Source organism: Glycine soja, chromosome 8, assembly GCF_004193775.1.
Source record: "Glycine soja cultivar W05 chromosome 8, ASM419377v2, whole genome shotgun sequence".
Lineage (NCBI taxonomy): Eukaryota > Viridiplantae > Streptophyta > Magnoliopsida > Fabales > Fabaceae > Glycine > Glycine soja.
This window is the reverse complement of record NC_041009.1, coordinates 46882998-46898740: the sequence shown is the minus strand read 5'-3', so window position 1 is coordinate 46898740 and position 15743 is coordinate 46882998. Positions and strand designations below refer to the sequence as shown.

At 30.9% G+C, this 15743-nt stretch overlaps 2 protein-coding genes across 2 annotated transcripts; both read right to left on the bottom strand.

The window, feature by feature from the left end:
• Positions 1–1407: 1407 nt before the first annotated feature.
• On the bottom strand, positions 1408–2606 carry LOC114422929 (F-box/kelch-repeat protein At3g23880-like). The gene has a single exon (XM_028389491.1). It carries the CDS (start codon positions 2604–2606, stop codon positions 1446–1448), a length of 1161 nt encoding a protein of 386 aa, XP_028245292.1. The 3' UTR covers positions 1408–1445.
• A 5536-nt stretch (positions 2607–8142) lies between these two features.
• On the bottom strand, positions 8143–9346 carry LOC114424253 (F-box/kelch-repeat protein At3g23880-like). Its single transcript, XM_028391096.1, has one exon. The coding sequence runs from the start codon at positions 9322–9324 to the stop codon at positions 8143–8145; it is 1182 nt and encodes a 393-aa protein (XP_028246897.1). The 5' UTR covers positions 9325–9346.
• Positions 9347–15743: the final 6397 nt, after the last annotated feature.

Sequence of the window (15743 nt, the reverse complement as noted above, 5' to 3'; positions counted from 1 at the left end):
TGCACAATCAAAACTCTGGAATAACATGAACACAATAGTGTACAACCGAAAATAAAAAAGAACATAGAAACATAGGAGATGGACGAAAAAGAGAAAGGAAGCACACGACGTGAACTTGTGCTCGAATGTGAGATCTAAAACATGGATTTGAAATGAAAATCATGTCAAATTTCAGATTTGAAAACACTTAGATATGAAGACACTTAGATTTGAACACCGATCTCTGGTGAAACATCTCAAATACAAATCCGTTGTCGCTCTTGTCATGGGTTATGATGAGGGTGGATGGTGGAGGTTGGGTCGTCAGCAGTTGCACGGGCAGTTATGGATGACAAGTGGTGTGGTGGGCGCTAAGGTGGTGAGGCGGCATGTGGCAATGCAGGTAGGGGTTGCACCAACTTTGTTGAAGGTGCAAGGGTGCATGTGTTCGGAGGCGGAATCAGATCTGGAGGTGGAGGCAGTGTGCAACGTCGGAGGAGGGTGGTGGGGTTGGTGCATGATGTTGATGGAGTGTGGCAAGGTTGGTGAGCAACGTCGAAGGAGGGAGGCGGGGTTGATGCGCAATGCTTTTTCTTCCGGCTCTCTCTCTCTCTCTCTTCCAAATCTGGTTTGAGATCTCTTTTTTTCTCCTTTAATTGATTTTGCAATTGGTGATTTTTAAGCGTTAGAAATTGTAATTTAAAATTTGAACACAGTATTGATGGTTTAAAATGGTCTACATCACCAGCTAACAGAAAAATAAAACTTTTAAAATATCAAACAACACAGACGAAGAAAAGATTTATCAGGATCAAAAATAAAATTTTGATGGATATCAAGAAGCAAAAACATATTTAAGCCGAGCCAAAATGATAAAAGGAAAACCCAGATGAAAAATGATCTTGTTTTACTAGATTCTCTTTGAATGAGTTATATAGAAGTAAAAAAAAAAAAGTTAGAAAATGTCCATTTTAATATAGAAAAAATCGATTTGGCTCATTTTCTGCTATTTGATCGATGTTTAAGAGGGAAGTTCGTTGTATAAACAGACTAAAGAAGCCTTTCTTATATTTCAATAAGTGCAATGCAATCAAAATGGGATTACACATAAAAAAAAAATAATAACGTAACACAATCACAATTCTAGCATTCTGTAATATATAAAAGAAAATCACAGAACAAATGAGATTACTATCAAGGGAGGAATTAAAAACGCTGTCTTTTTTTTCTGCATTTTGTTTTAAACTTTTTGAAGACCATTCCAGTAATAAAATATTAGAGAGAATCAATTTTCCATGAAATTAAACCCTAAGCAATAACTAAAAGAATAATCCAACAAATTAATCAAACTAAGGAACCACCGAAACTATTCACGCTCTTTGTCCTGTCCATGCATTAAAAATGAAAAAGGTTCTGAAATCACTTCCATAATTTAACATAAATTCATATAAGCAAATTAAGGTAGCTTAATTTCGATATGGCAAAACCAAGCTTGGAACATAATCATAGGAGTACGGCCAATAATATTTACCATCGAAACCTCCAATATCGTCCATTCTGTTATCTCTCTTATTAACCAGAACAAATTCCTTACGTCCATAGCTTGCCAGCAACATGACATCTTCATCTTCAGACATGCACAAAGGTATCATTGAAGTAGATGGGAATGGAAATTGATCAAGTTGAAGATGCTCATAACTTACGTTCAACAATTGAGTCCAAGATTTTTCAACTCCAAATTCCCTCATTAGCCAAACAACAAAATGGGTTCTCCCATGATCACAAGAAAGACAGAGGTAACCCTTCAAAATCCCAAGACGAGGCTCAGGAAAAGAGACTTCAGACATACCATCAGGCTTCAACAAATATCTGTATGTCTCATTCTTCATATCGTACGAAAAAATTACTAATTCATATCTCCAAATATAATCAGAACTCAACTTTCGAAGTGCTAACCAGTTAACGGTGCCATTCACAAACTGTCCATCGCACTGCTGCAGAAAGTGAAAATCAAGGCAAGTTAAAATCTTTCTCCAACAAGTGTCACCCAAACAGTGAACTCTCACCTCCATTTTCTGTGATTTAATATCAGAAAGGACTACGGCCACCTTGTAAGTTTCACTCAAATCATCATACCCAAGAGCACACTTCACATGATACCATTTTGTTTTATAATTGGACGAATGGAGACGCAAGGGTGGTGAATCTATGGACATGACCCTTGTGGCTGGGTTCCAAAATCGAAACCAATATTCCTGAAATTCATGTCCAGCAAAAGAATCACGCAAGCAAACCAACCCATTGCAAACGCCAGAGACAAGGTAATTGGCATTGAATCGGTGGCAACCATGGTCAACCGTGGATGATGGGTTCTCAAGTAAATAACGTATCGAACAGGGTGCGACACAGGTAACGAGTTTATCATCCTCCGCGTTAATGTCCTTATACATTACTAGGATGTGGGTGTTTTTGGATGACCTATGAAGGTGCAATTTGACGAATGTAGGATGTAAGATGAGGGAATTCCAAGTCTTAGAAACGCACCTGAATTGCATGAGAGCCTTCACCGGAACCCATGACAGAATTTCCGCAATGAGTTCCTCAGGGAGTAAAGAAGCATTAGGCATTTCAGGATACACGAGTCCAATGTGAGAAGAAAACCCTAATTATATAAACTTATGGTACCCAATCTTTGAAAGACTAAGAGCAAATACACTCTGCATTTTACTCCTATTAAAAGTATTCCTATATTTCTTGTAACTAAGACCAAGAAAATATTTCTTTCTTTATTAGGACCGGATGTAATACGAGTAAACCTGTAAAACACGGTACTCTAAAAAATAAGAAAACATTAAATTGGAGTTTTTTTTTTCTGAATCTTTAAATCGGAGTTAATTGTATAGGAAAATACATTTAATAATTTTTGAATAATTAATGAGGGAATTAATGTAGTCATTTAAGAGGATTTAAATTATTAACTTCTCTTTGAGAATAACTTTACAGAAAACTTTGTTTTTTTTCTTTATCAATGAGTTTTTTTTCCAAGCACAAGTGCTCTACCATGTGCAACCTTGTTTGTATAGTTTACCAACAAATTGCTAGCTCGAGTTTCGAGTTCAATCCTTGTAATACTTAGCAGCAATGCTATGACGATCCAAAAACATTGTTTAGTTTTATTTTATTTTAATTTTTAAGCATCACCATTTTATACTGTCAATCAATAAAAAATAATACTATTAATTACTATATATGATCTTGATTAAAAAAATAAAATAAATTAGTATGACTAGATATAATTATTGTAAAGATTAATAAACTTTTATATATATATATATATATATATATATATATATATATATGATAAATTATTATGAGTTTAATGTCTATTTTAACATTATAAAATAATTTTATATATAGTATCATCTAATCACAATTAATATATAAGAAAAATTACCATTTTAAATTACATTAATATCATTATTTAAAAAATTAATAAATTTATCATACATAATAGATTGTGATTGAATGAATATATAAAAAAATTTACACAATTAATATATAACATTTTAGCTCAATTATTATTAGATTATAATGTGAAAAATCTTTGTATCATGCATTAATTTATTCAAACTTATAGTAAGACCAATTGTTCTAGTTGGAAACGTCCAGGATAAAATTAATACATCATCATTTCTTAAAAGTTCTTTAAACAATAAATATTACATTAATGAATGATTTTAAATTATTATAAAACTTTATATATATATATATAGAGAGAGAGAGAGAGAGAGAGAGAGTATTCATGGACACATAATATGAAAACATTAATTCAATGCGTTATATTAAATGTTTTGCATCACTTAATTTAGTTTATAAGAATAAATTTATCTTAAATTTATAACATTTTTCAAAATTATTATTATCATTAATAATCATCTCTTTTAATGTGGGGTATTTCTAATCTAAAAATAATTCATGCAAAAAATACTATAAATTCAATCTTATAAGTAAACATAATGAGTCTTAAAATTGAAAGTATAAAGTAAACATTAAATATTTCTTAATGAAAATTTTATGATTTTAATTTTTCAGTGTGCTAGTGGGCCCACCATGGACAAATTATATATAAATATTTAAAATAATGATAAAAATATAAATTAAGATAGAAAAAGTTAAGTTTACGAAAAGATAGTTTAGGATTCGAATTTTTATTGATGCTTATGCTATTTTGTTTATCCAACAAAATAAAATATGTAAAATTGATGAAATAAACTTAAGGTACCTATGAGCACACTGATCAATCCATCACATGACTTCTTACAAGTCAAGTGCATTTTTTTATAAGCAAGTTACACTCACGCGCTCCTTAAGTTTTATTTATATTATGGGCGATGCTTCTATGTTTTTTTTAAGTCATGTAAAAATCATATATTAAATAAAAATAATTTATTGCTCAAAGTGAAATTAATAATTTATTTTGAATAAAATAAATAATACAGTTGTTACTCAAAGAGAAATTAATATAATTCAAAACCTCTTAAATAACAAATTCAACTCTCTCACTGATTTATTTAAAAAGTTATTAAATGCATTTTTCTATAAAAGCAACTCTAATTTAATATTTTTGAATAAATTATCACTTTCCTTCTGTGTAAAACAGTAATAATTTAGTTGTTGAAAAAAATTTGATATAATCATTTTTTTATATTTTAATATAATCATTGAAAGTGTAAAAAGTATGTCAAAAACACCCCACCTTTAATTTAGAACCATAACTATTAATAATAATGATTTATGGTGATCAAATAATATTCTCACATTTTTAACAAAAATCGAATTCTACAAGTTTGTATGTATGCTTTCCTTATATGAAAGTTTCATTTTCACATATTTTAACTCATTACGAACTTAGTTCCAACCATCCTGAATGCACCATATTGTCATTATTCAGATAGACAAACTAAAAATTCTCACTAGAATTTTGTGATCAATATCATCTATAAAAAGATATGTACAATTTCTACAGAAATGGGGCATTACATATGTTAAAATATGATTAAAACCATATCTTAGATTTTTCAGATATCTCTACATACATTATCTTCTACTAGATCAGAAAAAAAAATCACAATACAGTAGTATAAAACATCTTTGAAGGAGAGGTAATTATTTCAGCAAGCAAATATATTTAGTCAAATATTGCATGCATGATTTTTTAAAACTCATGTTTTTAAGCCCAATCTTCACCATCAAAACAAGAACTGATTCTTAAATCAATTTTCACCATAACAGATCACTGATAAGCCAAAAGAAAATTAGCTTTAAATTCACATATATCAGTCTTTACATCAATATTCTACCTTAACAGGTCAGCTAGAACACCAAAATTAAAAGGATAATATAAACTCTCTCATCACAGCAGGTAGAGCAGATACATACTATAATCTTATGTAGACCATGTTTCTTATATGCATCTTTCATACTTTAACTCATTATTAACTTAGTAGTAGCCATCATGACTGCATCAGGATTTTTTTTGGTGAATTCATGACTGTACCAGCTGATGTCATTATTCAGCAATACAAACTGAAAATGGTCACTCAAATTTCATCATCAATGTCATCTAAAAACGACAAGAACATTTTCTAGAGAATTTAGACATTACAACAACAAAATCATATATCTCACCGGGTGAGGTGGGCTACACGTGACAGAATTCACACATTTCATTTAATAAAAATAAGATGAAAACAATCAAATCTTAGACTTTTAAGATATCTTTACATACATTAACTTCTACTGGATCAGCGAGAAAATCATAGTACGGTACTATAAAAAATCCTAGAAGTTCCGTCAAACTGAGTTAAGTATTTCATCAATAACCACAAAATTAAGTCAAACATTCCATTGCATGCATGTTCTCCTCCACACATTAACTCGATACACTATAAACCATGATAAAATTGGAAGCAGTAATACTTTACCAAAATCACAACTCTTAATTTGTTTTACAAATTCCTAAGTTAATTGGAAAATGCACTACACAACTCTTTTTGAATTAGGAGCTAAAACTTGGACTCACGATACTACATTCCTTAAACATTCTATATCCAATGGACGCAACCTGTTTGGTTGGTACATATCAAGTTATGCAAATTTCAAGTTTCTCCACAAAAGCAGAAAATTACATTCAATAAAGCTATTACAATGTCAATCTAAAACTGGGAATGACTCTTAGCTTATATCTCCTGGGTGTGAGAATTTACCATTGTATACTAGACAGGACTACAGCTTAAGATTGCTGAAATCTGAAATTCCTAACCAAAATTATGATCAATCAAAAATATGTTTTCTTAAGCAATGAATGTAAAAAAGAAAGTGAAGAAGTTACAGAATACCTTTTCAATGGAAAATGACTAGTTTGTAAGAACTGCTCTCAGAGATGAGATACATTACCCTATTGACCAAAATGCATGGTTCAAAAGAAAACAATAACTCGTGTGGTTTGAGTGGGTCAGAAATGTATGTTCTTATCTTGCTAGTGTATGGAACTTGGTTGGCCAAAAGGGATGTGTTTTGAATGCAAGACCCTAGACCATGAGCTGGTTATTCACGAGGTCAATGGCCAGGTTCAACTAGCTAGCTAGCCACATGGAGGCCAATGCTTTGGCTCCACAGTCACCAAATGGGTCCTAAATGCACAAGGTGAAAGTAAAACGTACCGGGCTTATAACTCTAAGCGAGAGTCTTTAAAGTTAAATGTGGCAGAAATCAATGACCATGAAATTGAAATTCTTGCCATACTCAGAAGAGGCTGATCTGGCTCTGTATTGACAAATGCACGCCGCACGGAAAACAACAAAGTTTCTGTTTCTAGAGTTTCTGAAACTTAAGGAATGAGATGGGGTTGGGGTTAAGGGGATCTAATTTAATTGGTTGATGGAAAATTCATGAGATGTTGTAAACACTTTAACACTAGTGACGGATAAAAAAACCTTATAAATTAAGGGGAGCTGAATATTTGTTTTCATCTTTTATAATTATTTAAATGTCTAACTCTTAATAAATAATAATTTTTAATAAATTTATTATTTTCACACATAAAATTAAAACTAATTTTATATTAAATGATTATTATAATAAACACATGACTAATTTTACATGAGTTCTCACTTTAAACATTAAAAAAAATACAATTAATTTTATATTAATTAATGTTAATTATTATTATAATAATTACATATAAAATTAGTTTTATACTAATTAATTTTAAAATATATACATGAAAAGTTCGAGAGGAGATACTCGACCCGTGTTTGCCCCCTTTAGATCTGTTTGACATTGTCTTCAAGTCTCATCGTAGATAAGATATCTTGGAAGTGATTGCCGTGATATATGAAGGTTAACAGAAGCCATCATATTTCGATATAATAGTGGTGGATTGTGTCACCCCAAGCAACCTCTTGCATCAATGTCACTACCAGAAAGGTAAGAAAGTTACCCATATTATAGCTATTATATTGGCCACGTTAGATGCTCAATGTTTAAGCAGAATGAAGTTAGTAATACTTTTTTTACTAGATTTGTTTGAATCAGATATATTTGGAAATAAAAAAGGTTAAAAAAGAATGTCCATTTTACTGCAGAAAAAATATGGATTTGGCTTGTTTTCTGCTGTTTAGATGTTTAATCGGAAAGTTCATAGTAAAGAAGCCTTTATTAAATCTTCAACAGGTGGAATGCAATTAAAATGGGATGAAACATCTAGAAAATAATAACACAAGGCAAATACAATTTTGGTATTCCGATCCATACAACAAAAAAATGCAGAACAAATGACAATATTATTAAGTGAAGAATTAAAATAACTGTCTTTTTTTTAAAAAAATATTACAAACCGAAGAATATAATATTTCAGAATCAATTTTGTTTTGGTAAGATCATGTACTAGCTTACTACTATAAATATAAATTAAAATAAATTCATTCAAACCAAAGACATTCAACCATTTGCAATAGCCAATATAATCATCTGACAAAGTAATCAAAGCAAAGAACCACCAAAATTATTCATTCTCTTGGTCCCGTCCATACACTTAGTTACAAGGTTTTGAAACCACTTACATGATTAAACATAGATTCAAATAAGCAAATGCAGGATAACTTAATTTGGATACGGAAAAACCAAGCTTTGAACATAATCATAAGAAAAAAATGAAAATTTGCCGTTCTTGAAACCTTCCGTACACTGTACTCTATTATCTTTCCGATTGTAGACAACAAATTCCTCACCTTCATTGTTTGCCAGCAAAAAGAGATCATTATTTTCAGTCATGCACAATGGTATCATTGGACAAGATGGAAAGTCATGAACTTGAAGATGCTGATAACTTACATTCAGCAATTGAGTCCCAGATTTTTCAACTCCAAAGTCCATCATTTGCCAAACAACAAAATGGGTTCTCCTGTGCTCATGAGAAAGACACATGCAGCCCTTCAAAACCCCGAGAATAGGCTCAACATGAGGGACTTCAGAAAGACCATCAGGCAACAACAAATATTTGTATGTCTGGGTGTTTAGATCATACGAAAAAATCACTATCTCATTAACATTAACATCTTCCCATCGATAATAAGAACTCGACATATGGAGTGCTAACCAGTTAACAGTGCCACCCACAAACTTTCCATCAAGTTGTTCCATAAACGGGAAAACAGGACAAGTTAAAGTCTTTCTCCAACGAGTATCACCCACGCAGTGAACTCTCACTTCTGTTCTCTGTAGTTTAACATTCGAAAGGATTATCACCACCTTGTAAGTGTCACTTAAACCGTCGTAGCCAAACCCACACCTAGGATACCCACAGACCCAATCATTCCGCCCAGTTTTATATTTGCGCCAATGGAGACTTAAGCGTGGCGAATCTTCGGACATAGTCCTTGTGGCCGGGTTCCAAAATCGGACCCAGTATTCCTCATAGTCATCCCTATCAAGAGAATTAAGCAAGCAAACCAAGCCATTACAGACACCAACGACAAAGTGATTCTTGTCGTTGAATTGGTAGCAACCATCCTCAACAGTGGATGATGGATTCTCAAGTAAACGACGTATAGAGCAGGTTGCAGCGAAGGAATAACAGTTATCGTTGTTCCTGTTGTTGTCCTCAAATGTTAAGAGGACGTGGGGGTTTTTGGACGACCTTTGGGGGTGCAATTTAACCATGATTGGATGGAAGATTAGGGATTTCCAAGTCTTGGAAACACACCTGAATCGGATCAAAGGCTTCACGGGAAGCCATGACAGAATTTCTACTATTAGTTCTATGGGGAATGTTTCTTTGGCCATTGTTGACTACAGCTTTACTGCTATTCCGAAATGCTACACAAAGACAAAGAGGCCCTGTGAATTTATAATTTTTATAACTCAGTAAAATTTTAATTTGTTTTTGGTACATGAGGAAAGTAAAGAAAGAAAATTTAGGCATCTTGCTTTTTGATTTAGATAGTAGCAAGTAAAATTTAGAAAGAAAATCTTTAGTTCCTTAAAAAAAAAAACAAGAAAGAAAATCTTTAGTAATTAATTTGGTTCCAAATCAACTATACTGTGTCAATAAAATCGATTAAATATTAAATGAAAGATCAATTAATTACCAAAATTGAACAATTAATTAAAAGTGGAAGATCCACTAGTTTAACTTAATAATTTAAAACAATTTAATTTTTATGCACTCATGATAATATAATTTTACACCATCATTTAATCACAAAGTATTATTTCAATTTAATTAAAATAATTATTTTATATGTCAATAAACTTATTATACATGAGTTGTAATTAAATAATTATGTAAAATCTTTTACAATGTTAGTATATAACTTTCTTTCTCATAATTTAATACTAGTAAACTTTTTTAAAATTAAATATGAAATAAATAAATAATAATATTTCTATCGTAACTTTTTAATTTTCAGATTTTTAAAGAATTTTTATTCCTATTTTTGTTTGGCGTGTCAAGTTTAAGATCAGGTTAATTGTTCTTTTATAAACTATACTCTTACTTGTTTCTTTATGTTTAATTAATTTACAAATATATTATTATAGAGTGATAACAGAATTGAAAAGACTAAAATAGAAAACTCAACAAATATTCCATTAGAATCAATGAAATTTATAGTATTTTTAAAAATAACACTAAAAGATAAATAAAAAGGAACGAAAATAATAATAATATTTTACATTTATTATTATGATTATTATTAAAAAAAAGAACAAATATGAATTGCAATTAATAAATAGACTTTTTTTTCTTCTGCTTTTCCTCTTTCATAATTGCTTGTAACGTAAAAGTTACACCCCACTTAATGAACAGATATGAATACCAATTAATATACATATAGTTTTTAAGGTGGAAAACATTCTTTTGAGACATGTAATCCTCATGTAAGTGCCTCCACTAGTAAATATTCAATTAGTAGTTTTGGTTCGTTTTCCATTTTAGGAATAAAGTGTTTGTTGATTTTTAAAAATTTTATATTTAATAGGGACAAAAATTACTATTTATTTTTTATATGAAAATTACTGTTTATTATTTAATATTTCTAATTGTAAATTTCTTTTGATTGAAAATCTATTATGCATTTAATATAATATTTTATATATTTATTGTATCTCAAATAATATTATATATATATATATATATATATATATATATATATATATATATATATATATATAAGTTTACCGTTTTTTTTTGGGAGAACAACCTCTCTCCAATGACAATAGACCTTACTCTCTCTCAAGGCCAGTCCTGATATTTTTAGTGTCTTGGACAAACCAAAAAAATTAAGTTATCATAATTATGAAAATATTGTCCACCTTGAAATTTTTGTTGCAATAAAACTGATTAATAACCTATTTATAATCAAAATTATTTAAAGTAATAATAACATAAATAGTAAATTTATTTAAATCAAAGTAAAATTAATTAATCTATCTTGTGACATAATATATCACTAATAGAATTTTAACATTTTCAATTTGGATATTCTCTACCTTTTTGCTTTGCTGATATTTTCTTAGCGAGAACAACCTCTCACCCCACCATAATAAACTCATTCATTATGTTGCTCTCACTCAACCAAAGTAATCTCTTGCGCTAAGCAAGAACATCTTGTTAGAAAATTTAAATAGTTATGATATTCTCTTAATGTCTCACTACGCGAAGATCATCTAGAACCGAGAAACAAAAATTCTACCAACTGCAAAAGTTGCAAATCTATTAGCTATAGATCTAGGGCAACTCATGGCCCACAAACACTCCTTAGCACTTCAATGAACCTCAATACTTATTTAAATTTATAATCGATTAAATTACCTAATAAATCCATTAATCATGCAACAACAAAAAAAACAAACCCAAACCTAGGGTACAAAGGGAGAAAAAGGGAAGAAGAGGGGAAATCCTGCAATCAAAGGGATATCAGTGTACAAGAAGAAAACACTACCTCAAGGATCCTGCAATCCAAGCTTTAGGAATTAGGGTTTGTGATCTTTGTTGCTCCTCCTCTTCTTCTCTACCTCCTTCTTTTGCCTAAATAGTGGTGTGTGTGTGTGTGCGCGCTCTTTGGTGGGCCTCCGCCTACTTAAGTCTTTTCTATTCCTACATAGTCTTAAGGTAAAAGGACCTTATCTTTTGAGTATTTAAGTTTGTGCATTCATTTATTGGTTATTGTTAATTTATTAATTATATTTATGGATTTTAATTTTTAAAATAGAAATATTAAAATCAAGTAATAAAAAAATGTTTTATAATGAAGTCAAAATAAATTAATATTTATATAATTACATGCATTTAAATCTATTCATTTATTTAATATCTTTATGAATTTTAATTGTTTGAAAATTACTATTTATTATTTAGTGTTTCTAATAGTGAATTTCTTTCTATTGAAAATCTATTATGCATTTAATATAATATTTTATGTATTTATTATATCTCAAACAACATATTATATATATGTATGCAATATGGAAGTTAACTTTTATTTTATTTTTTGGAGTAGTTATTAGATGAGTGACATTTTGTAAAGTTTCTTAAAAAACTTGAGTGAGGACAAAGTCCATTGAAAAGTCTCGTATTGATTTGTGGGAATAATCATTGATTCTGAAAGCAATCGAAATAAATTGTCGAGGTCTTAGAAAGAGCTACACCTACAGAGGGGGTTCTGACCAACAAGAAAGTTGAGTAAAGTGTTACCGTATTAAATTTCATAGGGTGTGAGCTACCAAGACATCAATAATCAAGGGCTTTACAAATGGTATCAAAGTAATCCTCTCTGAGTACATTGCGGTTTGAGGAAGAACTAGACAAAAGCTAGTAGACATGTTACACCCTATGCGAATCACACCGAAATGAGAAGGATTCAAAGACTATGCAGGTATAAGACTATACAGTTGATGATAACTAAAAGAAATTAATTGGTATTACATATACCAATTAGATGCATTTACTTTTTGATATTCTATCACTTAAAAACTCCACAGTTAAACATGTTTGACCTAGAATAATTATGAAATTGGTAACCTTTTGGGAATGTATGAGTGAAAACAAAACACGTTAAAAAATCTTGTGTTAGTTAGTGGAGACAGTCATTCATCCCAAAAGTAGGTGAAACAGATTGTCGAGATCTCAAAAAGAACTACTAATGAAGAGTTCTGATCGGGGAAGGATTTTGATCAACAAGAAAATTGAATTTTTCTTAAAGCAAAGTTGAGTGAAGTCTCACTGTGTGAAGTGTCATATAGTGAGTCGCCAAGACGTCAATAATCAAGGGCGTTACAATATACATACCAACTCAATGGAGAAAAGAGATCAACAAATGGCCAAAAGATATATTTCCGCAAATACAAAAAACACCATCTTCCATCACTTTGGCTTAGAGCCTGCCAACAATGAAGGACATGAAATCATATTACACGTGAAAGTTTAAATTGCAATTGCAACAACAAATCTTAATTGAATTGAAGGTCCTATCAACATCAATAAGAAGCACATAGAAATTACAAGTCCGGTCCTGTTTACATAGAAGGAAGTGATCAAATGCTGGAACAAACAATAACGAAACAAAATATGAAATTGCAGCATGCAGGTAAAAAAAAAAAGATGACCCCAAAGGATAGACATTTCAACTATGAGGTGCTTGAAAAAGAACATTTGGCATATTAATGGCTTTTCATTTAGCTTGCTTCGTGCTTTTTAATTATATTTATTTTTGAGGCATAACTAATCATTTAAAGAAATATGAAGCAGTTAACAGTTAAATCTTTTGTGTCATTGTTCAATTCCTCAAAGTTAATTGTATAATATGCTTGATATATAATCAGGAATTTGTAATTAATTTTGCCATGTATGGTCAGAAACTATGAGGTCATCTCAAAACAAAGCGAATAATCTATTTTTCAAATATTAAGGATGGTCTTCATAGCTAAAAGTCCAGCAGGAAGCTTTACAGCTTTTGATATCCCTTTGGTGTGTACAGCTTCTTTCACTGTTTCAACTTGCTAATGCTTTATATGCTAGCAGGTTTTAAGTTTTTTTTCCTGGTTTATATTCAAGAATTTTTGGCTTTACCATCTTTAATTTTTGTTTATCTGTATTCTACTGATTCAGTAAAAAACGTTGTGGAGATCAAGGTTGAGGACGATGGAGATCTAGATGACATAATCCTGCACTATCTGTTCCATGGTCACCTGGGTTAAGTTTAACAGTAAAGCTGCATAGGATCTAATTCAACAAAATTGAAATTATAAAATTGTAATGCTTTGTACGTCTCAGAGAGATGGATCAAATCTGAAGCATGTAGCTTACATATTTGAAATCTCAATTTTCAAGTTCAAGCTACGCTCTTTAGTCCCAATTATTTTTAAATATGACTGATTTTCAGATAAGTTGAACTGTGAAGACCAAGTGGTTCTAGCTCAATTGATTGAGTAAGGTACATGAATTGTTGTAAATTTCCTGGTACTTATCTTCAATTCCTACATATATAAAAAAAAAAGTTGAATAGTGAAGAATATAAAAAATAGTCATAAAAGGGATAAACTAGCTAGTTATTATAAAAGGAAATGGTTGATTAAATATTAGGCTTGAAAAGTTATAGATGAATGGTATTAAAATGTTACTTAAGTCAGTGATCAACACTTTTTCTCAGTTTTATTTAGAGTTTGGCTCCAGTTGACAGCAGCAGCAATTGAAGAAACACTTCCAACCATAGTGAAGCCTCGGCCCATTTGATCATCTAGCCTGCTTTTGTAGCTCTGCCTATGCATGTATCAGGTTTTTTATCAGAATTCTTAAAGCAGTGAAGGCCACATTTTTTAATGCAAGGGTGCCTTAAGCACTGCTACACAGAATTGTTGTGTTCGGCACTCAACCAATTGGTTTATGGTCCAAGCAATCCTAGCAAGGAGCATTGACAAAAATCGGCAAATTGGGTCCACGTGGGTATTAAATTTATTTTTCAAGATCATTGGATCCGGAGTTGAAAACACTTATAAAGACTAGCTACTAGTGCCTCTTCTCATTTATCTCTGGAAGCAAAGAGGATTCAGTTCATTCACTGGTTCATAACAAGAGGAAGAGTTTATATACTAAATAGAATGTGGAATATGCAATGAATTGCGACATAAATTTTACTACAAGATGCTATTGATTCTGGGAACTGAAGCATGATTATTCAAGAGTGAAATATTCTTGAACAGCTATATGGCCTTCTACCAAAGATATATCGCATAGCTAGCTACTTTTTTGTATCTCTTTCTTTGATGGATAGTAGCACTTTTGGTGTGTCAAAAATTCTGTTCTGATAGCCATCTGGTGATGGGTTTATAGCTTCTTTTTTCTTTGCCTTGTTTGCAATGTTTGGTAGCCTAAACCTTGGCACTACACTACTGGTGCTATTGTTTAGTCTTTATCAATAAATTTATTTTGTATATAAAAAAATGTTAGCAGTGCAATTCTGAACTTAATCTTACAAAGGGTAATTATAACACTCTTGTCTTCCATGTTTGGGAAAATGACACTCAACCCCATCCAAGTTAAACAATGTAATTCAAAAAAAATGGTTGCAAGAGATCTGTTTCTTACATTCAGTATAAAAGCCGGGGAAAGCCTTTACCGTCTCTGAATACGCTGGCCTGTAGTTAATTGCCAGTATAAGGTTAGTGCCATATAAAGCCGGTAAAGGGAATACTAATGGCCCCAAAAAGCAATATGTGGTGTAGTGAAGAAACAAAGTGATCACATAAAGTGGTTGCAAGAGAAGAAAAACAGGCATGTCTAAGTTTATTAGTATGCTTTGTGTCATATTTTGCTGTCTTTGAGAAAATATTCTGATTATCTGATTAACTTTGCATTTTGACATTTCAATTGGATATCATTTTATATTGCTATTAGAATGGGATGAAACCCATAATCAAAGAATTTCGTTAAGTTTGTAATCACCATTGCAAAGACTTGGGACATATAGGATTTTTTTAAAGGAATAACTAATTAACTACCCATATTGCTATTTGAATATGCATTGAAATTTTCAAAAGTATTTTCTAAACTTTTATTTAAACAAGCATCAAATAGTTGATTTAGGTGGAATTAAACTTGGATCATGTAGTTAAGAGAAAAAATTCTATTAAAAGTGATTAGACAAATTTTTCAATAAAAATTAGTTTTGAACAAAAACAGTGAATACTTTACACATAAAAATAGT